The sequence below is a fragment of the Ptychodera flava genome, chromosome 15, assembly GCF_041260155.1.
Source record: "Ptychodera flava strain L36383 chromosome 15, AS_Pfla_20210202, whole genome shotgun sequence".
Taxonomy (NCBI): domain Eukaryota; kingdom Metazoa; phylum Hemichordata; class Enteropneusta; family Ptychoderidae; genus Ptychodera; species Ptychodera flava.
In genome coordinates, this window is record NC_091942.1 from 17,355,672 (window position 1) to 17,383,429 (window position 27,758).

At 36.8% G+C, this 27,758-nt stretch overlaps 1 protein-coding gene across 1 annotated transcript in view; it reads right to left on the reverse strand.

The window, feature by feature from the left end:
- The window catches only part of LOC139151364 (kinesin-like protein KIF19), a 60,489-nt gene that overhangs the window by 5,000 nt on the left and 27,731 nt on the right, over nucleotides 1-27,758 (reverse strand). The window contains exons 3-18 of the mRNA XM_070724069.1: nucleotides 20,895-21,005; nucleotides 9,575-9,662; nucleotides 8,918-9,054; nucleotides 8,264-8,389; nucleotides 7,367-7,567; nucleotides 6,939-7,082; nucleotides 6,613-6,735; nucleotides 5,952-6,099; nucleotides 5,172-5,346; nucleotides 4,701-4,783; nucleotides 4,113-4,294; nucleotides 3,008-3,337; nucleotides 2,520-2,644; nucleotides 1,566-2,205; nucleotides 745-832; nucleotides 390-497 (exon numbers count right to left, since the gene is read on the reverse strand). Coding sequence (XP_070580170.1) covers nucleotides 390-497; nucleotides 745-832; nucleotides 1,566-2,205; nucleotides 2,520-2,644; nucleotides 3,008-3,337; nucleotides 4,113-4,294; nucleotides 4,701-4,783; nucleotides 5,172-5,346; nucleotides 5,952-6,099; nucleotides 6,613-6,735; nucleotides 6,939-7,082; nucleotides 7,367-7,567; nucleotides 8,264-8,389; nucleotides 8,918-9,054; nucleotides 9,575-9,662; nucleotides 20,895-21,005 — 2,809 coding nt within the window. The remainder of the gene's footprint in view (nucleotides 1-389; nucleotides 498-744; nucleotides 833-1,565; nucleotides 2,206-2,519; nucleotides 2,645-3,007; nucleotides 3,338-4,112; nucleotides 4,295-4,700; nucleotides 4,784-5,171; nucleotides 5,347-5,951; nucleotides 6,100-6,612; nucleotides 6,736-6,938; nucleotides 7,083-7,366; nucleotides 7,568-8,263; nucleotides 8,390-8,917; nucleotides 9,055-9,574; nucleotides 9,663-20,894; nucleotides 21,006-27,758) is intronic.

Sequence of the window (27,758 nt, forward strand, 5' to 3'; positions counted from 1 at the left end):
GGTCAATATAATAATATAGCTCCCAGACAAACGCTACCTCAGTTGACATGCATCAAAATTGATAGATTATGTTTAGCATCACTGCAGTCTTGGAATAGGAACAACTTACAAACCATACATTTACAATTAAAAGACAACAAATATGAACCTTTCTGGGCACTTCATAATAATAAGTTCTACCGTCCGACACACACAACATGAAAATGTCTGTGTGACACATTGGCCATGTTCAAAAACAATTTGCTGTTCCACTTCTCAGTTGTTGAAGCAAATTTTTACTCTGCTGAGTTGAGATTCTGAGATTTCACCAAACAAAGATTGACTGCATCTAGAAGATACCACTACAATGGGGGGTGTTGTTTTAAAATGATCCCTGTGTATTATCTTACCTCTGTACTTTTTCTGAATGGTTTGACCTTTGCCCTTCTCGACACCACTCTGATAAACTGTAACAGGAGGCGAATGAGCCACTTCAAAGGATATTAAATCATTGTCACCTATAAAATAGAAATAAAACATGATGATATCCACGCTATGAAAGAGAAATTTGTGAGTTTTTTCCTTAGATAATCTGACTTCTTGTTAACAATTTTTTTTTATTTCTCATAATAGAAGTATCGGTTGAATTCATATAGAAACACTATAAGAGGTATACTCAGTACTAAAGCATGAGCAGTGAAGTTTCTCTGTACTTGATACCATTTACCAGGGTTACAAAGTGATGATGTCATTGATTATTATTACCTGAAAGGTACGGAGCTTCTCTCCGCAGAGGGGCCTTCCTTCCAGCTGCTCTTCTATTCTGAGCTGCATGCTTCTTCAGGAAGTTGGACTGTAAAACAATATGTACAACACAAAATGTTAGTAAAGTTGAAAAATTGATTGAAAAACTGCTGTTTGTTATATTTGTTTGTTAACACAATACAGTTCTAAAATTTCACAGGATCAAATTAAGATGAAAAGAAAATCTATGAAAACATCATTTTACCAGGAATACATTTTTATTGTTGCTTTTAATGATGTCATTGATTACATAATGATAGCAATTCAAAAGTTCTCAACAACATGAAGCACAAAATTCTACCAGAACATGCCTTGGCTTTGATATTTGGAATTTCAAGAGGTTTCAAACTTAAAATAGTACACCTGTGGCAGGGTTTTCCCTCAACTGCGCGATTGCACAAGTTGCGCATTTCGAGCCATTGTCTGCCCTGGAAAAGTTACTGACAGCGCAGGAATCGCGTACAAAACAAAGCAAGCAAATGCATCCATAAATGAAGGCGACAACTGTGAATCAACAGTGACTGCCCCCTAAAATGTCAAGTCTGCCCCCTAATTTTGATGAACAGGGCACAAAGTGCCCATTTCAATGAACATGCAGAGAAAACACTGCTGTAGACTCTTTAGATTGGTCATACACATTCAAAGTGGGCTAACATGCACACCAGTAGTTCAAAGTGACAAGCTATACACTGCCCTTATGAAGTCTCCTGTAACAGATTGTCAATCTGGGTCAGAATGAACACTGCCCTCACATGCTTGGTCAGAATCAACACTGCCCTCACCTGTTCATACGGCCTGCCGTTGCCTCTTCTGCTTCTCTTGTCAATGACTTGTTTGCTGGTGTTCTTTTTCACCGCACCACCGTACCTAGATCTGGTATTGACACTGGTGGAGTCACTCAGCCCACCGCGCCTATCCCCAGTATCAATTGAAAAGCTATCCTCGCTCAGTGTCTGTTTCATTCCCGGTTGCGGGGTCAGGTTCCCCAACATCCGGTCGTGTTTGGCCAAGCGGCTGCGCGACAGGTACTCAGACTCCACGTCCGATTCGCTGACTTCATGCACTGAGTTCAACGACACGACGCTCTTGTCCTGTAAATTAAGTCTGTCAAATTTTGGCTTGGAGTAGAGCGCCTGCCGGGTCTTTCTCTTGGCTGCGATGGCAGCAATGTTCTTAGTCTTCTGGTTGATTTCCTTTTTCTCAATGTGAGATGTGTTGGAGGATTTCTTCCCCTCGTCGCTGGAGTGTGATAGGTGTAGCTCTGTGGGTGAGTTGCTTCCACTGCTGGGGCTGAGTTGTGTGATGAAGGTATCAGACGGCACAGATTTGCTCTGCTTTGGAAGCATGGACTTCTGCTCCTTCTCCCGGAGTTGGCGGGAACGCGGACTGTGCTTGAATAAACTTGTTTGGTTGTCTTCTTGACTGTGAAGATAAGAAAAAAGCATTCAGTAATCCTGCATTTGATTTTGAGTTTAAAGACCCAAAAATTTAGTAGTACACTTTCAGTCACTTTATAAATCATAGCTGTGCTTTGATTGCAACAGAAAGTCGCTGGTAATCATAAGTATACTGCTGAACAAATTCAGGTCTCTCTACACCATATTACAGACACATACCAACTCACTGTGGATATATATATATATTCTTTTCTTCCATCTCACACTGAACAATATCTAGAGAAACAATATATTTAATTACAGAAACTAACAAACTCAAGAAATGTGAATCTATCACACCTGTTTCTTTCATTGGATCTCTTTGGCAACAGTTTCTTGGACGACGGTGATGCATCTTCTTTCTCATCACTAGTATCTTCACTTTCAAGATGAAACTGAGCGTTGATCATTGGAAGAGAGAAGTCCTGAAAGAGAATGGATCATGAAAATATGTGTTATTTGATTTGATAACAATCACTGTTATTAAAACTCTAATCTTACAAGAGATGGTACGGTAACCTTCCTAAAAATCATCTGTCCTATAATCTGCCAATTAGCAAACAGATACTCCATTGAAGCACAGCAAAGTGATGATAGCATATGCAGTACTTTGTAAAATTATGGGTGGCTAATCAGTTGTTCAGGAATTTCCAGAGGCAATTTAATTTTTGATGGATCGACCTAAACTTGTCCAAGGTGCTTTCAAATTCATTGACTTTACAGGAGCATACACAGACTGGTGTACAATAACAACAGAATGCCTGACAACGTAGTACAGTATTTCTCACCTTGGCGGGTTCCAATGTCGTTGATGTGTATCTTGTCAAGTTACCCTCCTCTACCATCATCAACTGATACTGATCATACAAATCTTCCAGTTCACTGGTAAGTGGCACCTCACTATCATCCATCAGAACTTTCTGCTGGTGAATAATTTCATCCCGGAGTCCCCGATAGTGCTCGTAGCGCTCGATGACAAGATCCCTCTGTCTCAGCATGTTGTCCCTGATCAGGGCCGAGGACTGCATTTCGGCATTTTCAACTTCTAATTCATGGACTCTGCACAGAAGACTAAGCATCTCTTTCTGTTCTTCGCTGTTTATCTTTTGAGGAAGATTCTGCAAAAGCAAAATGGTAAGAGAAGTTTAATTAATTATATCTAGATTAAATCTTGCATGGACTTTAATTGTGATTTACTATTCCAACAGTTGCTTCATGTCTGTCAGTCCTACCATATTTATGAACACAAGAGGGCATTATTAACTTGTCCACCCAGTAAACAGATCACAATCACCACTGATAACAATGGGTTTGGGTCAGACAATGGCAGTGTGAGGATTGAAGATTTTGAAATCAAAAGTGTACATACATGTATATAATAGCTGATTGAAAAGACTTCATCAAATCACTCCAAAGATAAATTTCTCTGCCCTGCATTGCTTGCAAACAGAAGAATACTAACATTGTTCCTGCATACGACATCTAAAAAGACTTTTGCACAGTAATTCTACCATTAAACAGTCTAAAAATTTTACAGCATTTCTGTGTTTCCACAACATAATCATGAATGCACTTAAGAAAGATTTAAACTTTCAGGGGATCCTTGTGTCCACAATTTGTTTCACTGGATCTTTATTCCTTGATTTTAAAATTCACTCCACAGCTTTGTCTCACTCCGTAATACAATGTGGTCACACCATAGTGATTTAAAAGCAATGTTTAAAGCAATGAGTGGATAAAAAAGAGCAAAAGGCACAGTGACAAGGGGCAGAGATCATTCAAATTTGCTTCAAGTGATTAATTTGTCTGACCATCACACAGAGTTGCAATAAAATTTAAAGGCACAGTGCAAACTAGTATCAAAGTAGTTCAAACTCTTAATTTCACTCTCACCTGTTCAAGTTTGGTGGCATTTTCCTTGACAACTTCGAATTTCTTCTCAAGCTCCGCTTTCAGTTTGGCAATTTTCTTCTGCTCTGCCTGCAATGCATTGATTTCATCCTTCGCTATGACAACCTCCGTTGGTTCAGGAGAGGAACGGTCACCATGCTCAGCATCCTTTTCATCATTTTTCTCTGGTTTTCACGAGAAAAAAGAGTGAATGTCATTTTTCTATTCCATAGGTGTGACAGCTATTTAGCCTTGGGTGGAAAACTTTCAATACACCGCTGCCATTGGAAGTCCAACACTCTAGATCTCAGAATGATAATTTTCATGCAAGAAATTTGCAGTACTACAAATACAAACATGGTTATACAGATTTTGTTTGAGTATTTTAATAGCACATTAAATTAAGTATACAGTAAACTTTTCAAAACCAGACTGATAAAAGAGTATGCCACCACCAGTGTCGATTATTAATATGAAAAATTCACCCTCTCTACAACAGCATTGCTTTGATCCAATTCAATGATTCCAAACTGGGAGGAATACTGTTTTGGATCTGACTACTCATAAAGACAGCTTCCTATACTCCATTACCTTTATGCCGGTTGTCAAGACTGTCGTCTGAGTCCTTTTCATTTTTCTTCCTCATTGCTCTTCTGGATTTCTCTTGTTCCCATCTACAGAAAACATGAAATAAGTGCCAGTATCATCAGAAGAAAGCATATAAGAATAATGTTGACACACACTACTGATTCTTGCAGACTGACTTTAAAATATGTACACTTTTCACAATGTATTAAAACAATAGTGAACCACAGAATACAGAATACAGTTACCAGCAAATGGACTACAAATAAATATTCCAAATATACCATTCTTTGAGAAAAATGTGAATTTTTCTTCTCAGCTACATAGATTAAATTCTGGTGTACATAATTTGAATTAATCCATGATTCCACATCAGCTACCTATCATGTTTAAAGCATTGAAATCAGGACATCCAAGAGAAGCTATTGTGACATGACTAGAACGCTAGAGGCTCTGATTGTACGAGATGGCACTCACTCTGCAATGGTCAGCAGGTGTTTACTGGTATCCATGGCAATTTCCATGTTTGTGTTTTCCAGGTCCATCAGACTACGTCTGATTTCCATCTGTTCTTGGAATGTTTTCACCAGCACCTGACGGAGTTTGTCCAGTTCCTTCTTGTCCTGCATCGCTGCATTTCGTTCCACTTCAGCTGAAATTAACAACGTTGGCATGCAAAATTAACTTGGTGAGTGAAAGCTAATTGGATGAATCAAACCTGTTTATCACTTGCAAGGAACAAGCTGATTGGATACCATCAAGTAAGCAGGTTCCTGATTGGATACCATCAAGTAAGCAGGTTCCTGATTGGATACCATCAAGAAAGCCGATTCCTGATTGGATCTTCTGGCTCCCAGTTATATAAAACTCCACGCTCTCAAATGTTCTCAATGTATTCGGAAATGCATTTTTGAAAAAACCTTATAGGGTATCCCTAGTAAAGTTCAACAGGAAGAATGGGATAGATGGAAATACAATTCAAACTATGATCTCCTAGTGATTAACACTACCCTAGTATAGGACACATTGGTTAATACCTGTACATAAACTTAGAACTTCAAGTAAAAGAAACGTCATGTCTTGAGATGATAGTTTTCCATCCGATTCTAAATGTAACATTTATGAGGGTCTAGGATGTTTGAATTGATGAGGGTCAGGATGATTTCAAAAATGGTTTGTCAAAAAAATTTCGGACAAATATTTGTTTTTTGAATATTACTATAGGCCAAGATATAGGAATCAGTCCTATCTACTTACATTGAATGACCTTGATACTGGCTGGTCTTTGTTGAACTTCTTGCTCTGATATCTTCTGTTTTAATCTAGAAATCTCTTTTCTAAGATCAGCTATGATACTGGTGTACTGGGCTATGTGATATGATACGTTCATGAAATTCGCTTTCACCTGAAATCACAAAAGAAATAAAGTTAAATGAATGAAACTTTCTCGGTAACTTTTCTGCCATTAACCATGCAAGCAGTGATGTGAATGAACTATCATATCATACTTTACCATACCATCACATCAAAACTAAAAATACTTACCTATCAATAAATTGTTATAAGTAAATCATCATTAAGTAAAAATGTTATAGATAAAATATTTGTTCACTTGGAAATTTTGAAAAAATTTGAAATGCATGAGTTGCTAAATAGCATAGATTATGAATATTTTGAGGAAAATAATTACTGGCCTTTGCAAAAACAATATCAGTTTGTATTAGTTTTTACGGTACAAATCTTTCACTTTATCAAACTATGATGAGTCTTACAAAAATTTCAGACATATCAGTTTAAAAATGCAAGAAAACTCTGTAATTTTAATTTTGTTCACTGATGATGAAAAAAAATTCAGACTTGCATGAACACATGGTGAACATAAAGGTAAAGCAAACACAAAAAGATGTGATGTACTTACCCGAGTCTTGATATTCTTTGCCCTGTCTGCGTACAGCAATGTATTCCTAGATTCTTCAAAAAATATACTGGCGGGACTGATATGTGCTATCATGACGGTACGACAGTTACCTCCAAGTGAATCCTGGGAAATGTTAGAGGTCAACATGCTGTTGTTATTCAGGTGTCATATACGTTACAGTAGAATGTCTGGCATTTCTGACTTAATTGATAGAAGTTGGTAAAATAATTGCAACTCTTTGTCTGTCCAAAAAAATATCAAGGAAACAAGTATGAAAGCTTGAAATATTAATTGTACATTATTTCATTGTCACATGCTGTTCTTACCTTCAACAACCTGGTGAGTTTACTGTCTCTAAAATTCACGTATTTGGCATAGCCGCCTTTCTCTGCCAGTGCATTGATACAGTTACCCAGAGCTAATAGTGATCTGTTGATGTGAGCGCCCTCTATCATCCGTTTGCCACGATTCTGGAAGAAAAGTCATACAATGTTGTCAATACTAGACGCATCCAAAAAGTCTACAGCAGCCTTTCTCATCATTTTTTTTGCTATGTATCTACTTATATCCTTTTAACAGATAAATGATATAGATGGGAGATAAAATATGCTGTCAATGCTCTTTGTCATTTAATATTTTCAATTTTTTTTGCAATACATTTCACAATCACATTGTTCAATATCCATGGATTTGGAGGTTTTTAGACTGAACAATAAAACACTACGCAAGATTTCAAGAACAGAAGCTTGCTTACCTTAGTTTGAGACGCCCTTTCAGACCCTGCTAAATCTATCATGAATAACTTGCCAACTTTAATTTCTTGTGTAGTGTTCCGAACCCTACTCCGTCTCTTGACAGTGACTTGTAAAATAGCATGTGATCTCGACGACGTCTTGTTGGCTGCTGTGGGTTCAGACGTTCTTTCTTTGTTTCCTCTAATGAGTAACCTCATTACCTGCAATAGTATCACAGAAAAATTGCGTTTTAAAATATCCTATTGAATCAATATACACTCACAGATTTGTTACAATCAATTTTCACAAATGAAGTGGCCATCCCTTTCAAACACAGTGTCTAGTATGTTTTTGAACTACTAGTATAATCAACACCATTGCTGACAAAATAGGCTGAAACAGAGAATCTCATCATAGTTTAATTACCTTTCACGATCAGGAAATTTGACAACAGTTATTGTCTGCTATGAAGTGGGCTGATATATATATATATATATATATATATATATATATATATATATATATATATATATATATATATATATATATATATATATATATATATATATATATATATAATACAAACATACACACACAACACACACAGAGAAGTGAATATGGTTGAAAGTATTGATAAGAGTTTACATCATTAGTGTTCACAAAGTGTTACATTGTTGGAAAAGTTCCAATCCTGCCTTTGGCAAAAACAATCTTTTCTTGGACCGGTAATGTGATCTCAATGACAATCTTAAGTTCACCAAGCGAAGGATAACATGTTTGTACATAAAGCTGACAGGGACTTTCATATCAAGACCATTTTGACCCCATTTCTGTCCGTTCAAATGTAAACTATGATAACAACAGGACTGGGCCAAACCATGGCAGTGGCAGGGGTAGAAGATTGCATGACTTTTTACCTCTCTTGTTGATTTGGTGGAGACTTCTGATATTCCAGCAACTTGAACATTGCCGGTGGCATCTTCCCTGAGATCAAGAAATCCAGCAGATGGATTCAGCAGGTCTCGTATCATCTCATTGTAAATCTGTACACAACACAAAGGGCAGAATAAGTTTGCTTGGTCAGTGCGACAAGCTTCTTAACTGATCACTCTATATCTGTATCTTCAAACCCACTGCCTTCTCATCCTCACTCATCAGAGGTTTCTGTCTTACTCATGCAACAAGCTGATTATGTGGATCGTGACTACCACTGCCCAATATCATCCCTGACACACAATATATATCTTCATGAAATTTGTGTCTCAGAATCCCAAATCTTAATCGTAAACACTAGTAATCTGCTCATAAACCCTAAACCATAATATGAGTCTGATCTAAACTTTGAAAATGATGGGGTAAGGTTCCACTTGCCTATGGAAAGCACGATTAAAAGAACATTATCTTTTTTTTATATTACAAAAAAGGGCTGTTGTACATGTTAGTTGCTATAACATCCTGTAAGGTCACATCAAACTGGGCCTGAATTCTACACTACATGCACACTCTGTTTTTTACACAATCTTGCACCCCCTTTGTATTCATACTTGACACTCAAGAGACACAGTCCTTACCTCTAGGTAAGACATTGTAACTTTGTATATAACATCTTCTTTGTTTGCTTCCATGGACTGGAACAAGTCGTTCAACGTCCTTGCCATGATTCCGGGATCTGAATCCTGTCCTAACATAGTGTAGGTTTTCCCAGCACCTGGAAAATAAATATACAGAATTAGAATCACTTTTCCCATTAATTTAATCTTGCCAGGGTTGATATTCTTAACAGAATTTTTGCACAAATTCACTTTGTGTTCCTGGCTATTATTGACGGGTTATTGCCCTAACGCGGTACAATGATGAGCACCTTGAAATCTTCAGGCCATTCCACTCACACTCATGAATTAATCAGCCCCTAAGGGCAAAATTCAATCTATACATTGTTTTGCTGGTGCTGTGGACACGAGTCGGGGCACGACCTGGATCACAGACGGGATGGTATTGTGAAAAACTCACGTACACTTCTCCCTTGAGGCAAGCAGAATCCCAGTGACCTGTACTTACCAATAAAATGAAAGTGTGGTTTTATTGTGTGGAGGTTGTCAGCAGTACTTGTGAAAAGGATGTGGAAAAACTCAACATGACCACACAAGTCTGCTTCAAATGTGTCTAAAGCACATGAGTACCGACAACCAAATATTTTGGAAAGGTTCCCAACAGTTTCGGAGGCTTACCTGTAGCACCATAGGCAAACACAGTGGCATTGAAGCCATCCAAAACGCCATCAATCAGAAACTTGGTGGATTTTTCATACACTTCCTCCTGAAAAGAAGAAAAAAAAAAGATGAAAATGGCTTTAGAACAAAGATGGAAAAGTTGAACTTTGCAGGATTGCTTTGAGGCGCCAATAATGAACAGCGCCCTCTATAGGCAATGTGTGGAGAGTGTTACTACAACTGCAAAATGAATTTAAAATTTTGTGAGTTTGTAAATGTACAGACACAAAACATGAATCATAATACAATCTTGCTATAAAGAAGGTATCTGTAAGGCAATAATAGTTTCAATGAAGATATTATTATTTTGTTGTGAAATACTTTTTTCAACCAGAATTCTCATTATCAGCAGGTGATAAAACTGTGATTCAGACCTACTACAGATTATTCAGTATGCAGAGTCACACACAGATCTACTCTGCTCTAATAGAGTCTAAGTAAATTTAAAAATCGGAGTCTCCGAGCTGATCTGTCACCGGACACCTTTTAATCCAAACAGAGTCTTGTCATCATTTCAACAAGCGTGCAAAGCTGGCTACAAGTGTCTGGCATTGACCACATACTCTACACTGAGTGCCGACACTTCCAATTGACGTTGGTTTACTATTTCTGTCGGCATACCCGCAGACAACATCACCTGAATGCTAATGCGGCATTAAGCCTGACTATCTGCACACATGCAGGTATCGGGCACATTTTGGCGACAGTAAAATTCCCTGTCATTCTAACTAACAGTGTAAATACAGGTGTTCAGAAAGATCCCAATATCTTTTAAATCCGGATAATAATTTCAAAGTTAATCCAAAACCTGAAATTGTTTTAGATATTTTTTTAGTTCGTGTTACTGCTGAACACTGCTGTTAAGGAGACGGTGATGCATATAAGCCTCAACTCGAGAAAAAAATTCGAAATGTTGCTATGGTATGAAGTGGGAAGTAACATCTCTGTTTGAAGTGTTCTATCACATTGTTGACACCTGACACCTGCATTTTATCACTGTAATTTCAAGGTGTTACATAAACAGGTAAGGCTGAAGGAGTGAGTTTATTGTAGTCGTGACCAAACTTGTTCGTTCATCAAGTACACAATGTTTCCTATTTGATTCAGAAGTAAACCTCTCGACGTCTCTTCTGTCCATAGTTTCCCAGTGCGTCCCTGGCCATACATGTACCATATCTACCTTCAGACAATAAAACAGTCCTCTCCATCTTCAGTTCACTCTCCAAGCAAAAAATCTATCCCATCTTATTCACTCCTAAACTGATTATCAAGATATCTCCACACCTGCCAAACAAAATACTGCCCATCGCTTCCTTCATAATACATGTACAATGAGCAAGATACCCAGAAGCAACAACAGTACTGTCTAGGCCAAGGCAGTGTCAGCTCAAATCCTGTCAACTACACTTATTTTTTATGACGCACGTCACCTATTATGAAAGGTATAAAGTGCCAAATATCTGCAATTTGGTAATTTGTAACACCTGATGGTATTTACGCACACAAGTTGTACTTGCCTTTAACAATTGCGTTTAATATATCTCAAGGAAAAGTATCACAGTAATTGTGGGTAAATAGTGTTTATGGTGTTTTTTCATCTACAAATATTGAAATATTCATGGAGAATGGGATTGGCAGAGATTATGTTCAGCCTACCGGTACACTGCAACTGTTGTAGATGTTTACATGATATGAGATGTACCATCATTTGATTAGGGAACCTTCAGACTATCTTTGCAATCTGAAAATGTGCCAACATTCACACACCCATGAAGCTTCTCATAGTTGCTTTATTTACAAGGGCCTGATTGATTTGACTACAGAACTGGAAAAAAGAACTACATGTAATGAGTCATCTTCAAGTCTCTACATCAATCTTGAACCTTACAATCAGACAATTTGGCACCACCACTTTCAAATGTCAACTTCTTTCATCATATTTGAAGGTTAAGGACACAAGATAGTCACTGCAGGTCATTCCCCCTGAATCAACCATAACTTGTCTCCAGGACTCTCTTTATGCCTATGGCATATCTGCCAATCAGTAACCTTGCCTGTCTGTCACACAAAGCGCCAAATCCTTGAAAAAGTTTTGTTGTCTGCTCCAGTGCTTCACTACACTGGGCATATTATCTGACTCTCTCTTTAACCCTAATCCTAAACTCCCTCGTTGTCACGGAGAAATGCTAACCATCGGCGTTTGTCGGCGCACCTGTCATCTACAGAAAGCCACATCTTCACTACCCACTCTCTTCCCTAGGGCATTTCCGGCTCTGTAACCTGACACTATACTGACTGATGAAACTCCTACACAGCTCCGCATGAAACACTGAAAATCTCAACGGAGTTTTCCCCTGGAATATACTATGTACAGCTGTTAGGGTTTTAGAACACTACATTTTAATTTTGTTTCTCATGGACACAGCTGTGTTTTTTAATCCACCAATCATGCATATTCTCACGTAAAAATATTAATTTCAATCCGTGCATTTCTAAGTTGTTTGCACTCTGCTATATACATTTACACAAGCAAATTTTAATTTGTGGAACATCATTATTTTCAAAAGTGATTAATATCATAATTTTTCAACCAGCATTAATTTGACATTTTTTAGATTTTAGTTAAAAAATTGTGGTCTGCATTGAAATGATTAAAAAAATTTAATAATTTTTTACTCTCTGTCTTTGCCTATTTGTCTCTATCTGTCTCTGTCTCTGTCTCTGTCTCTCATGGTTTAATTATTCATTTGTAACTATCCAGCCCTGTTGTACCTATCTATCCCTCTTTTAATTCCTCCAAAAAGTTTTCGTAGCAATTACACTACTAATCTATGCACGCATCACCACTGACATATGACACCGCATTACGTAAACATTCAGCTTAATGTAAAATACCATTTAAAACCAAATCACACAGGTTTAATGCTGTCTGGCAGAGGCAACCTAGATCTCACACGGAAAACTCCATCATCAGCTGTACACTGTACGCATTATGGGGGAGTGTACCAGGTACATGACATCAACTGTCTGGATATTGCAAAAACGGTTCCTCTTTACATCTCTAACGTCAGACTCAATCTTTGAGAAGGTAATTCAAAGCATTGTAGACTCCTCCCTGTCACATTACGTTTATGATCCCTTCAAATTTAATCAAATGCAAGCAGATTTATTTTCCATTCAGCTGTCACTTACATCTGTCACTCCTTCCATTTCACATTCTCAAAATCCCGATCTGTCGGGGCTCAAATTTTGAAGAGAATCTGATTTCATGAATACTAAGTAATTAATCAAATATTCGGTGATAATTTCAGGCTATTAGTATGCATTTTTTTTTTTAATTGAGGGGTTTACTGAATAGCACTTTTATCTGTTATTGAAAGATTTGATGGATGAGAGACACTCTCCCCAGTTTGTAGATACTGCCATTGCTATGGATTTTTCAGTGATGACAGAATGCTAGCCACGATGACATACAATGACATCCAAATTTCTCTATACTTTGAGGCCAAAAAAAATGAAAATAGCTGTTTTGTGTCACTGTTGATTTTGGGTGGATTTTATTATACACTAAATGGAAACCACACATTTTTGAAGCTGTATAATCCATTTCTCTTACCAGAAAACACTCCACACTCTTTTTCCAACCCCGTGCACTTCAGTGAGAATGAATACATATTTTAATCAGAGAGCATTCTTGCTGGGTTAGCTGAAGCTGTATGGATACCTGCTATCACTGTGCAGATTATTTACCTTCAACCACTTCCTTCACAACTTGCCATCTCTGTTTTGCAATCCAATGTGAGACAAAATACCGTAGTTCCTGCTCCAACATAAGAGAAATTCCTCACACACACTGTGACCCATCAAAAGGCTGTCTTAACCTTTTGAATGCTGAAATTTTTCCCATCCAAATTTTAGTGCAACATTATCCTAATTTTTCTGTAATTCTTTTGAAAATTTTGGACCAAATGGACAGCACTTTTCATAGACGCAAGATTGCGGTCAAAATTTTGGGGAAAATCTGAAAAAAAATGGTTGGACCCGAAAAAAAATTGTCTGTGTTATATTTTTAGCTCACATTTGGTTTTACCAATGTGAGTTTATCTTATAGGCTGAAGTCGATGGCGTCTGTATGTATGTGTGTATGTATGTATGTATGTATGTATGTATGTATGTATGTATGTACGTACAGTATGTCCGTCAACATCAAAAACACACAAACCGCTGAACGTTTCAGCTTGGTATTTGGTGTGTGGATGCATCCTGGGCTATAGATGGGATTTTGTTCAAATGAAGTCTGCATTGCCAAAATTATGCAAATGAGCTTACAAAATGTTTAAATGGTTAAGAATTAATAACTCAAGAACCGCTTTTTTGATTGCTTTGAAAATTTGTGTGCAAGTACCTTAAGTGAACCTTATACAGTTTTATGAATATTTTGAAAATATTTTTAATTTTGTATTTTTGCTGAATTTTTTTGTGATTTTTCTCATTTTCAGTAAAAATTCTTCTTCTCTGAAACCGCCAGCCCAATCGCTCTCAAATTTGGGTTGTCTCTTTGCAAGGGTGTTACTCTTCTAATTTGTTGAAATTATGACAAAATTGGGAAAATTACTATTTTTGTGCAATTTTGTCATTTTTGGTCAAAAAATCTTAGACAGTATTTCCTTTTTAAAACCCCTGGACAGACAGCTTTCATATTTCGTACACAGACGTACAGAGATGACAATAGTTAGATATGTGGAAATTGTCCTGAAATATAAAAAATTGTATTTTTAAGACAATATTGTCATTTTTGGTCAAGAAAACTTTATCTCAACATTACTTGTTTGATAGCTTTGTAATTTGGTATAAAGTCCCTTGTTTGATAGCTTTGTAATTTGGTATAAAGTCCCGAAAGATGTTATTAGATAAATTTTCTGCTCAAAGTGTTGGGAAACCCCAAAATTTGTATATTTTAGGTACTTTTCTCAGTTTGTGACCTTAAATGACCTACACCAACCCAGGATATGTTGTGAGACAATTTTGAAGGCTGTGAACATAATTTTGTCATATTTGGTACCAATTTGTAGGAAAATTTGATCCAGAAAACAAAGCTGAGGTGATTTTTTTCATTTTGGACCAATTTTTGCAACTTTTCTATGTAAGACATACAAGAACTGATGAGAAATTTGGATCCAGGGTAATTCCAGATGTTGTGATCAACGCCCACAGTGGAAGGCATTTCACTATCTGTAACTAACTTAAGTGCTGTTTACATTAGAATGATAATACTCATGGCATTAATTAAAAATCTCCAAGGTTTTAAATGTACTTCCTGTCATTTGGTCTTATGTAATACCAAGGGGTGAAACATTTGATATTCAGGAGGGGGTAGGGTTTAGATCGATGATGTAGCATACTTTCTTACCAGATCCCTTGTGCATTTTTTGCCCACTCCCACCTTTTCTTTTTATCAAGCCTTCTCTGTTTTTTGTTGTTGACATTTGCTTATGTATTTAGGATCTGCTTCTCCCATTGCTATAGAAGTTGATATGCATGTTCCTAAAGATGACCTCCAGTACCTAAGTTGGAGACCTTATTTGCTTTTGTCATTCTTGTTTTTCATGGTGTAAATATTTCTCGAATGGACCAATTCAAACTGAATGTGAGCACATAGTGTCCTTGACGGTATTTTTTACATTTTTGTTTTCATAAAGGTGACAAAAATTGACTTTGGCGCTCATAGGCCAGTTGCTGTTTTGAAATATTAACAATATGACTTTCTGACTCACAAGTAATGGATATTTCCTATGAAAGTTTCTGGTGTGCAAGTTCTGAATTTTTGTTCATTATCTTCACCTTTGCTGAGAATTGCTGATAATTACAAATAATTACTGATAAATTACATTTCCTTCCTCTTGCAATCATTTCCTCCATGACACTTTTCGTACAATTGAGCAAAATTAATAGATTTTGTTTGCCGTCCAAATAAGTAGCCAAGCCCGGGCAAAAGCCTCATGCCGAGATCATTAAAACACACTCTCGGTCCCAAATAATACGAAGAGGAAACTCATGAATGATGCTTTTGAAATGGGAAATTCACTCAAGGTTGGGAGGAAATTTGCCATTTAAGCCACAGCGATCAAGTAAAACTTGTTTACTGTAATTGCTTCACAAGCGGAAAACAATTTTAGTAAATGTAAGGATTTCTTAATCAATGAAATTGAAAAGTATAGCAATGACATAAGTGTGTGTTTTACACCATTTACTGATTTAGTAATGGCATCGCGTCATCAACTATTCACTGAAAATAAACACTGCTGGGCTAAACAGATCAAAATTTGAAAACACTCTGTGCACCGTCCCTCCATCTGTGTTATACAGAAGGAAAACCGCATCGACAGATACACCACGACTTGACTTATCACTCCAAGCAAAACTGTATTTACAATGGTTCAAGTCTTAAGGAGTCTGCATTTCGAAAGAAAAAAACTTAAACTTTTTGCTCAAACTTTCCTTGATGAAACTTTCAACCATTCACTTATGAAATAGAGAATTAAATAAAGGGATCACTGTGCAAATTTTGGTACTAAAAAACAAATTACTTAACATTTACTGATATTTGAAATTCAAAATGGCCGCCATCCCTGTGTTAACTCAATGGTGAAAACTAAAACTTTTTATTTTCATAAGATGGTGAAATATTAGTCTTAATCCAAGCGCTTTAACATAAAATGAGCAAGTGGTAGATCAGAAAAGAATTGTAAATATATGTGTCCTGGAAGTGCGTTCTACCTTAGGAGAAATCAACTTCACTATGATGAGTGAGAGTCTGCAAGCTGTTCAAAGCTGAAATTTAACAATTGAATGACTGAAATTGTGATGCATCTACATGTATGGAACATACCAGAGAAGACCCATGTTACTACAAAGCAAACATTTACTGTACTGATAACAAACAGGGATGCCACAGTATAAGGGAAATATTCATTTTGCAGCAGGCGATGCTGACATACATTTACCTACATGTACATGTGAATACGACTTTCAGGTTCACCTTCCAATAAGAAAAGTTCAAACAAGTCTATTTGACTCAATTATTTTGATCCACATTGCCTTTTAAACCCGACAGGCTGTAGACGACTATCAAGTCTTTCAGTGATGTTGCTATTCATATGATATTTTATCAAGTACACTATACCTTTCAAAGTACAAAAAATACTTTATTTAAATATCTTTGGATCATAAATTTGCCAATGGTGTCCTCTGCAATTGACCTGAGGTTATTCTTATGCAGCTCAATATGTAAAAGATAACACATGAAAACATGACCAATTGCAAGAATGACAATGGAAACGCACACTATGGGGCTTGGGGGCCATTCTCATCGCCATGGAAATATCTCAAATGAAAATAAAGGAACTATCAACAGCCCAGTAGCCAATAAGCAACTCTGCTCCAAAACCTCGCCGTAAGGCATGATCACATAAAGAGAATCAGCTCTGAAACGGCACAATATGGCCTTCACAAAAATGACACATTCAGTTTTGATGTGCCATTATGGCTCCTCCAAATATTGATGCTATTGCCATGGCAACAGCCATGCTTTATCTACAGAAAGCAGATGTTCCCACAGAGTTCCTGATGGCGCATTCTTTTCTTTTTACCATGATAAATACATAAAGCTAAAGAGTTTTCATCAAACATTCTGACAGTATGTAAATACAGCCACGCCATTGATAATGCCTATTGGTAATGGTTCAGTGTCGGCAGATGATACAAAATACAGATAATATAACCATGCCCAGCATTTACAACATTAGGCCAGCATCTAGCCATGCCCAGCGTTTACAACACACAGACAGCATCCAGCTTTGTCCAGCATTTATAACATGCAGACAGCATCTAGCCATGTCAAGCATTTACAACATGACGACAGTATCATTTTATCAGATTCAGTGGTGGATTTGCAGTGTAACAGAGAGATTGATAAATGACTATTAGACTTCACTCAGCAGGCATCGCGTACTGTTCTCAACATTAAATGCGATTATCAGATTACCTATTCCATTCTGAGAAAGAACTAAAATTTATGGTAAATTTTATTTCTATCACAGCATAATTTGCATACACAATGTCTTAAAATCTTGTTTTTTATAATAATTTACATACATGTATTTATAAATTGGTCATTTTGCTAATAAGCAAAGACCTCTCTGGAACTACTTCCACATACTAACAGCTAGCTTGACTTTCATGCTGTTTGTCGTCATGTTCTGTAGCAGTGAGAAATATATGCTCTGCAAAGCAAAGAATTTCCAAAATTGCCAATTTTTTTAATAATTGAACAAACAATCAATAGATTAAAGGTGATTGCAGAATTTATGCCCGAAAGATGTCACCGCAATCATTGTCTGTGAAAATTAATTTGTTCTATTGAATCTAAAATGAGTACATATGTGGATCAACAATTAAAGTTAAAATATTCAAAAAAATATGGGTGTATATTGTATATAAAACACTGGTGGTCAATCTTAACCCTTTGGGTACTGTAATTTTTTGACCAAAATTTTTGTGCAACATTTTACCAATGTTTCATAAATCTTTCCGCAATATTTTTTTCAATTTGGACCAAATGAACTTAACATTTCTTTACACGCAGTTTTTTTTTCAAAATTTTGGCAGATATCTGGATAAAATTGACTGGGTTATAGGTGACAAACACTGACTTTGGCACCCACATGGATAAAGCCAGCTTCAAGACTTTCCTCTGCATGTTATGAAATGGCTATGGTAAAAAGTTGAGATGGCAGACACACGTTACACGAATGTGAGAAATTACTAGAGTTGACACGAAAAACCTTTTACCACATCAATGTGAGTGTACGACAGGCAAGGCTGTGTTCTCAGAGAATGAGACGGTAAACCCACTTGTCGGTGATTCAGCCTGACACGTTACTAAATGATGGACAATGAATTTGAACCCTATAATGTTCTAGATCTCTGTACTGAGTGACTCAGGTTTTGAATTGGTATTCATCACGCAGCGGTGCTACACTGTGTGAATTAAAAACTTTCTCCTGATAGCGATGCTTGCATACAGCTTGTTACAGGGTACCATGTGCATCAAAACCCTGCCTGCATTAACACCCTGCCTGCACTTTCAATTCAGCCCAGTAATGACTTTGACACGCATGTGGGTCTTTGCCGTCTATCAAATTAGTGGTAAACTGTCATGACAGAACAAGGTTGAATTTGAACACTTCTCCCTGGCTTTCAAAAAGTGAGGAAAAATGCAAATAACTAGATGCCAATGGGATTTCGCTAATTAGACCCAGTTAATTGGCTGGAATATTCACAGCTGAATTATACCGGTAGCAACATAATAACTCCAACAATTAGCATTGTACCCACAGCCAAAGACCCAGGTGAACACATTTAACCCTTCTACATCAAAGTCTTCAGTGAATGTAACAAATTAAAGAATAAATTCTCTTGTCCCATTTATCTATTTCTCCTTTAGACTCTAACTCCCCGTTCCATTAAACTATTTTTTTACAATTCACTTTCACGTGAAATGGACAACAGAGGGAAGCAATATTGCCAGCCATCTGTAGCACTGGGCTATAACACTGAGCTCTTTGTGAACAATTCTCCACTGCTTATGCATCAATATTTTTCCACTGCAATTTTACATTTAAAATTCACTTTCCCATATCACAAAAGAACACAGAATCCATAGAATATGAGCTTTGGGATTCAGTATTACTATAACAGAAACAAAAATCACAGTCTGGTCTTGCTCATCTTTGTTAACTCAGATGGCTCCGATGAGCATCTATATCCATGGAATGCAGACAAATCTCCGAAAGTACACAGCAAATTTGTCTTACATAATGCAGGAACAATCAGAATTCACAGAATAGCTGATCTCACATTTTGTGAAACATATATAAAACAAATTTAAAACGGTATACAGATTGTCCTTCCCAGCGATGTGTGAACTACATGTTCAACAAATTATATGCAAAACTAAACATTTACATAATATCACATGACCACAACACTTACAATACAGGATTAACACCTATGACTCAATATGAATACATCATATAAGTTACCGTATAATCAAGTTCTCATAAACGGTTCTGAAAAAGTCTATGGGACTGTGATATTTTTTATTTACGAAAACAGGACATCAACGATGATAAATCAGCATAACTGAAACAGACATTTTTCTTGCCTCAAATGCTCATCCCCAATACAAGACAGGTAAAATGCAATTATGCCAAATTTGATTTCACTGTGGCACCAGCAGTGCCCAGAGCTGATAGTTAAACTAGGCTTCACTCACAAATAAATGATTCTACGGAAATTAACGGGCAGCTACAAATCCTCTTATAAAACTTCCTCGTGGCAGTTGGTTTTAATATGAACGTGTCTACATCATCAATCATGTCTCACATTAATTTTTAAAACGTAATGGGACGCAAGTCTAATTTGACGTGCCTCACCACTAAGCCAATGATAATGTCTGTTTGTGTATTCATGATGGATAATACATGAGTGGATGCACAAACACAATTGACTTGCATAACATTTGAAAATGATATACGATACAACTTCAGATGAAATAGACTGCCATTGGCAGTATTGCAATTGGCAATGAAACTCGGTGATTAAAAACACAAATCAACATTATATATCCTATACTTTTATTCTTTCAGAAAGATAATTTTGCCTGTAACTTCACATCCTAGCAAAAACTTGTGTTAAAATCTATTTGAATTTCAGAACCATCTGGACAGGAGAGGGTAGAATATTTATTTCAGTTGACGCAAGAAAGCAAGTTGGAATCATGATTGACGTTTTCCTCAGCGAAATCCCTATTTTCTCCACAACACCGTACTGTAATCCATTATTGAGTCGTAGCTTACTTTTGCAACTGAGCTATTAACTTCCTAATAATGCCACCTCATATCGAAACTGAGCTTTTAAAGCTAAACCCTTTCACAACCATGGTTTGGTCCAAACCCATCGTTATCAATGGGAAATGTGGATCTGCTTACAGGGAATAGGGGTGAACAGGTTCAACTATGATTAAATATACTGCAACGCAATAAACTGACCTATGATATTCTAAAATGCCGCTAAAGCTTAACTCTTACTATATGCAAAGCAACAAGCACGCTGTGAGGAAAACCTACAGATACTTATCACCTTTACGAGGACGCTTACATATACTACAGTATCTCCAAATACATTGACTGGATAAGAAGAAAACATGATGACTCACCTGTGAGGCCTTGCCGTCAAATACAAAATCAAAGACATATTGTTTTTCTCTGGATCTGTTAGCCCTTAGTATGTCATCAGGGTCTTCGGTTGGATCCAACAGTACCACCATCTGGGAACAAAACAGAAATGGGGAAAGCTTAATAGCATGTTAATTATGTTATGTTAGACTTAAACAGTAGAGCACCAATTATAAACAATACTAATGATAGAGGGGGAATATGATGACAAGAAAATAAGTCATTTTGCATCCGTTCTTGGCAAACATCTTTATGTTCCATCTTTCATCACTACATGTACCACTCAACTCACATGCATACCGATACATGTACAGGTGTTTACGCGTGGAGATGCCTCATGTATAAATGTGTGTACATGTACATGTATGCCATATGTCTACACACATCCATGTAGCCACGTACAAGTACATAGTCTGTGAGCTCATGACAGCCTCTGAGTATCAGAACTTAGTGGCTTCAGCTTTTATCAACCTATCCGATAATTATCAAGATGTACAATGTAGCTGGTTGGTTCACATGTATCACTTCATGATACAAGGAATTTCAACTCTACTACTGTAGATGCACATAAATAAGAATGCTACGATGTCTGTTTGTATTTGTAATGTTTGATGATTTATCTATTTATCAGTTCTATTGTAATACATGTTTTAATATTTCATATCATAAGTTATTGCTCATTCATTTATCTACTGCCATTTGCAGGGAACTGATTAAGTCATCAATTACCCCTGAAAAACCAACAAAATGCCCATATGATTTTCTGGTTAATTTTATATTTAATTCATTTGAATTTCAGCATAGCGGCACAATTGTAATCTACATGGTCATATCCCATACTTAATTATTGACCAGTGATCAAATTTAAATGACAAAGATAAAATTCTGACATTAATATATTTTCAACTCATATATAATACAAGTAGGAACCCTGACATTTCTCATCTTATGATTAAATTTTCATAATTACAATAACAAAGCTCTTACACATTACTTTCACTTGCAGTGACATTTTGGATCAGTGATGGTATCTTTATTTTGTGACAAAGTTACAGTTTTTCTATTTAGCAAAGCATAAAAACCCTCTTACAGAGAAAAATGAAAACATCAATAAAATAGAAATAACATAAATGTGTACTGGTACTTTTTTGAAGGCCAGTTAACTATTTGCACATCAGCAAGGAATTCTGGCAGATATTGTCAGATATTGTATCAGAAATTTAGTTTCATTTTCTAAGCTTTTCTGTCGACAAGCTTTGCCTCAGTTTATCACTTTTAATTAGGCTAAGTGTTACATTATCAGCAAATGTTAAAATTTCATTACCAAAGACAATGAAGTATTAAAGTTCAACCACAGCAAACTTAATCCTGTACGAGTTCAATTTGGCCATAGAAGCATTTCAGCTTCTTGCATTTTAACCATTGACAATTCAGCATTCCATTCTTATTATTTACCTCATTTGAACTTGACTTTTTTAATATCAATGACAATGAACACAAAGTAGGATGTCACATTCCTCCATTTAAGGAAAGATTGTGCTTCAAAGTAATTGTCTTACACAGAGCCAGCCTTCACAGACCTTGCAGGCTGAAATGCTCTACTTGGCAAACTCCAATTATTATGTATATATATATTATCCCTTTGTTGCAGTATCTGGAATCTTTTCGTATCAAGATCTACGAAGAGGAACATTTCTAAATCAAGATATGTATACACCTGAAAATCAACCCAATGCATGTAAACCATACCAAAGGAAAGCATTTCTAGAAGATCATATCACGGCATATGTGATTTTCAGGATGCTGCAAAGTACCCATAACTTCATACATGTAAAGGGTATTTCTAAGACTTCTCAAACTTCTTGTATTATGCTAATATGGTGGTTATGTTATGGGGAGGATCCACATGTAACAGTAATTCTCAATTTATTATTTATTACAATACTCTCCATGGATCATCTCCATGGAGTAGTTTTCAGTAACATCCATAATTCACCGACCAGACTAGGAAACTGAAGTTATTTCCAGCATTAGCAGTATGTATCATATAACACATACAAATATTGTATGCCATTGTAACTCAGGAATACTTGTTGCATCTATCAATGCATTTTGCTATCTGTTGAAGCGACTTTACAGAAGGCTATCCGACCTAAATATGACATAATTTGCTGAACAATATACAATAATGGCATACAGCCCGTATTTCAGAAGATTTATAGTATAATGATATAACTTGGAAAATTAGAAATTTTCAAGTGAATGAAATTTTATCACCATTTAAAATTCACTAGTGATGTAAATGTCACCGATTAAATATCTGAACATAAGTTCGACTTCAGTGATCACATTTGTACACATTATCAATTTTTGTTTTGACGGCCAAACTGGCCACTTTCTTTTAAAGTGTTCTGCATGTACAACCATTAGTGCACTATTCTCCAATGGTTTCACATATGATACATGCATGCATTTCATGCAAAGTTTTAAAGACCGTAATTCCAAAGAATGAATTCAGTATGGCAAAAGTTTGGAAATTTCTCTGCAGAGTTGCAATGATACTTCAACCTGGTACAACTCAAGCATCGATATCTAGGATAATGTAGTTATCTTCACGACTTTGCATGGTCATTGAACCACTCTTTTTCGGCGGGAATTTAACCATGAGGTTTTGACTGTGGTGTACTTCGCTGGGAGACTAGTAAGACGCCGTACGTCGTGAGTTTGAATCCGATCAAGAAATTACTGAATTACCAGTACATGATGGTGGATAAATATGGTATAACACAGGATACTCTGCCTGATCTTGAAAATATCAGTAAAATTTAGCACTGTAGTTACAATTGAAGTGTGAAGGCTGTGCTTGAACAAAAGTCACTGCCCGGATTTGTAGCAAAATGTGAATTTAAGACTTCTATAAGTGGTTTCCAATCTGCTAATACACAGCAAGGATATCTCGCTAACTTCATGTTGACAAAGCAAAGATAAACTCAAAATTCCTTGAAGGAAAATTACATTGATGTTTGCTAAGGGTATTTCAGATAATGCAGAGTATTCTGCTTGAACACATCATCTCATCTCCACCAAATAGCTTTCTACAGCTCTGTTTGTTTTGCAATTGAATGCTACCGTACTTCTCACCATTTCAACTCATGTAGACGCTGATGAGATTCTGTAGTACTAGTACAAGCTAATGGCTTCCTACTGTAATCACTGTCTGCGGTGGCACAGAGGGAAAAAAACTTTTGATGCCATTTACTTTTCCACTAAATGTCACCAGTAAAGACGCGATGCACAAAGCAAATAATACACTGAGATACAACGCGAGCAAAGTAGATTGAAGCAAACCATTGAACACCCAGCCTAGGGTGAGTGCAGTTCAGCAGCACAAAGAAATTCATCAATTCAATATACACACATCTCTTAGGCAAACACTACCACGGGGGCATATTATGATACACATGTGCCAGCATTATATTTGACTAGTATTCAGTGAAACCCTCTTGTGTATCGTTATCGATTTTGATCACATTCATCCACGCTGTTGCTGTTTGGCTCCAATCTCTATCCTTACAACATCGGGGCCTGCTTTATAATCTGATATGGATTTACTCTCGTTATTGATATCAAGTTGTCGTAGCAACCCATCAAAACAGAGAGGTTGCTCCTTTGTGCTTTTCTTGTTTCGCTGATAGAGTCTATGGAGGGCTGGTTACAAGCTTGTTCATTGATGAATGTACAAGTTAATCTGAAAGCGAGAGTCATTGGTGTCAAACCCCAAACCAGATAATGCAATGACAGAGCAGCCAAATGCTCTGTTGCCAGTTATTTAACTGAACTGGATATATTTTGACATGACCTTTGGGAAAAAAATCGAAAGATGGTTTGTATTTTGCCCCTTTGAAAAACATAGCTAATCTTGCTGACATCAATACATTTTTTCAAAAGACTTAGTATTGCAATCTTGTAACCACTGGAGGCATATTGAATGTACTTCAAAGAAAAAAAGATAATTTCAAATTATTACTACAAAAGTATTGGCCAATCATTTTGGGAATCCAGAATTATTAGTTTATATTAATAAGTCTTTGCAAAATCCTCTGAGAGCCTGACAAAGCGACCACTAAGCCAGTGAAAGCCTGCTGAGAATCTTCACAAATACTATTTCTCCATCACTGCTGTCGTGTTGCTCATCGATCAGTTTTCATCTGGTTGCCTATGGCAACTGCATCACACCTATCCTCAGAGGTTGCCTGTTTGGGCCGAAATGAAATGAATCCTTCCGACAAAATCATCACGGTGGGCGGAGATGAAGTACTCAGGAAGACAAAGAAACTTTTGTTAGAATTACATAGCTCAGGGTCCGCTACTTCAGCGATCGTGACAGCAAACTGGGCAATCCCAGATGAGATGCTTTCTGAGATCTCATCATTGCTAGAAATGTATTTTCCATGTCCAAACAACGGGAAGGTCATCCCCCTAATGCTCTTACCAGAGCGGGTCAAAAAAGTTGCCAGTATCTGTTTAAGTACATGGACAAAATTCCAGGTTTGTTTTTCATTCCAAGCGTTAGTCACTTCATCAGCGGGGCAAAGAGCAGCTCCCATGACAACCGGCTAAATTAACTTTTCCTCATTCTCTCCGCTCTAGCTCGTTCAACCGGAAAATTCAATTCATACATGGCTGCAGTGTTTTGGATCAGTTGCCATGACAGCCACCTAAACACGGCCATATATTCAGATGATTAATCGTTTTCTTGTCCTCTATTAAGTCCGCACACACTCATCCAGCTTACTGTAACTGTAGCATCTGATCTATGAAGTTAGAAAATCATCTACCCCATTGCAGTGACTGTACACACTTCAATATTTTATGTGTCACTTTAATTTTTTATCTGCTTTTTTCGGCAGCTTGTGTAAAAACTCTACGATTATGAATTGGGTTGACATCAATGTTTGCATTGACGTCAGCTGTACAGATGAAATATAAAAGTGGGAAATCATCATAGTATGATGTCATAGTCTTCAAATACCATAAAAACATGATCAGGACAATGTGGCAATACTGTATTTGCTGATAAGGTTATTAATTCTTTACAATGTGACATTTCACATTCCTGACACACCCAATTACTCTAATAATGCTACGACTAATGCTACGACGAATACTACGACCGACAAATTTCAAACAATTCTTCTAGTTTCTCTCTTTCTTTTCTTTTATGTATGTATGCAAACACAGACATTCTCACACATAACTTATCTCATTATTGCCTGTTCATTAGTTTTATCTGTGCATTGTTTGCCACCTGCATATCATACAGTGTTGTGACTTTTTGTGAATTATTCATGGTCACAGATGTTCATGCCTGCAAGGAAAATTTCAGCCAACTCATCGGATCAGTGGATAGTAGATACGATGTAAGTTAACTTTGCCAGAGCTGTGTCAGTCAATTAGTAGTCACCCGTATAATTAGACGTCTTTTCAAAGATGAAAAGATGTCCAATTATACGGGACGTCCAATTATATTAAAATTTTCAAATTTTGCATCAATATCTGTTGGTTCATGGTACTGTACTGACAAACATATTTCAATTTTTCAAATGTGGTTTGTATATAGTAGGAAACAATGGCTAGCAGAGAGCCTCCGAAAAAATTCTTTTGAGATTATGTTAGTTTTACATTATTTAATCACTCTGATCGGTCACTTTATAAGAACCAGTGCACAATGGTTCTACTCTGGAGTAAAAAAGACGCACAGTGTTCTGCAGACCCCATATACCCGAGAGATCACGTGATTGCATTACAAACAAACCTATGAGTAAAAGTATTTGTCTGTACAAATGCACATATTTCTGCATGTGTATTTTGCATGTGGTTTTGTTGTACTGTGGTCCATTTGAATTCCAGGTTTAACCAATTTGAGGAGAATATTATATACATTGTCCCATGAAGTGAAGTTTTTATGGAGTTATAGTGTACCTCTGATAGTTGATGATTATCTGCCTGGCTTTTGACTTTTCATCAGTTATGCCATCTTTCTACAGGCAAATGATAATCAAAGTACCCACAGTAGTACCACACGGTGTGCACGGCTACTTCTGTACAAGTACATCAAAAATGGTAGCTGCAATTTACAACATATGCTCAGTGCATCTGTGTAGTTTATACATGCTACACCAAAAGCTCAGCATCATGTGCAGACATATCCAAAGGTTTATGATGCCAAGAGTTCATTCAGAATAATGTACCCCAGTGTGCCATGAGAGAGACCCTGCAAGGAACAGCACATGTATGCTCTCTGTATGCCATGCTGAGGTTTGAAAGTAAAATCTGTCAAACACCAGGACATCAGGAAATTTACTGAGCAAGCTTCCATTATGCCAATTCAATCACACACTGAAAACGGCCCTTGCTGCTGCATACCAAACGATATAATTTCTGTACACTGTACATGCTTAAGTATAAGTCTCTTATATTTTACATTATATTACCATGCCCTGCCCGTCGCATTTTGATTGGTCAAGCTGAACCACGTGAGTGACCACAAATACACAGTAATGGTTTGTTTACATGCCCGTGAATATGAATAATAAAATTAACAACTCAAAGTATCGTAACTTTACAGCTCAAACGCAATTCATAATCAATCACAAAATGAAATGCAGCACTTATAAGTCAAGTTGAGATACTTTTTTTCTGAAAATATCTCCGGATTTGCCAATTTTTTACAGCGCGCCTGACTGTGTCGCGTATTGCTCAGTTTCTGGGGCCTAGTTGTCGTTCGCTCCTGAAATTTTCAGAAATTTTGACGGTTTTCTTGGGTTCGCTGATAATATAATGGA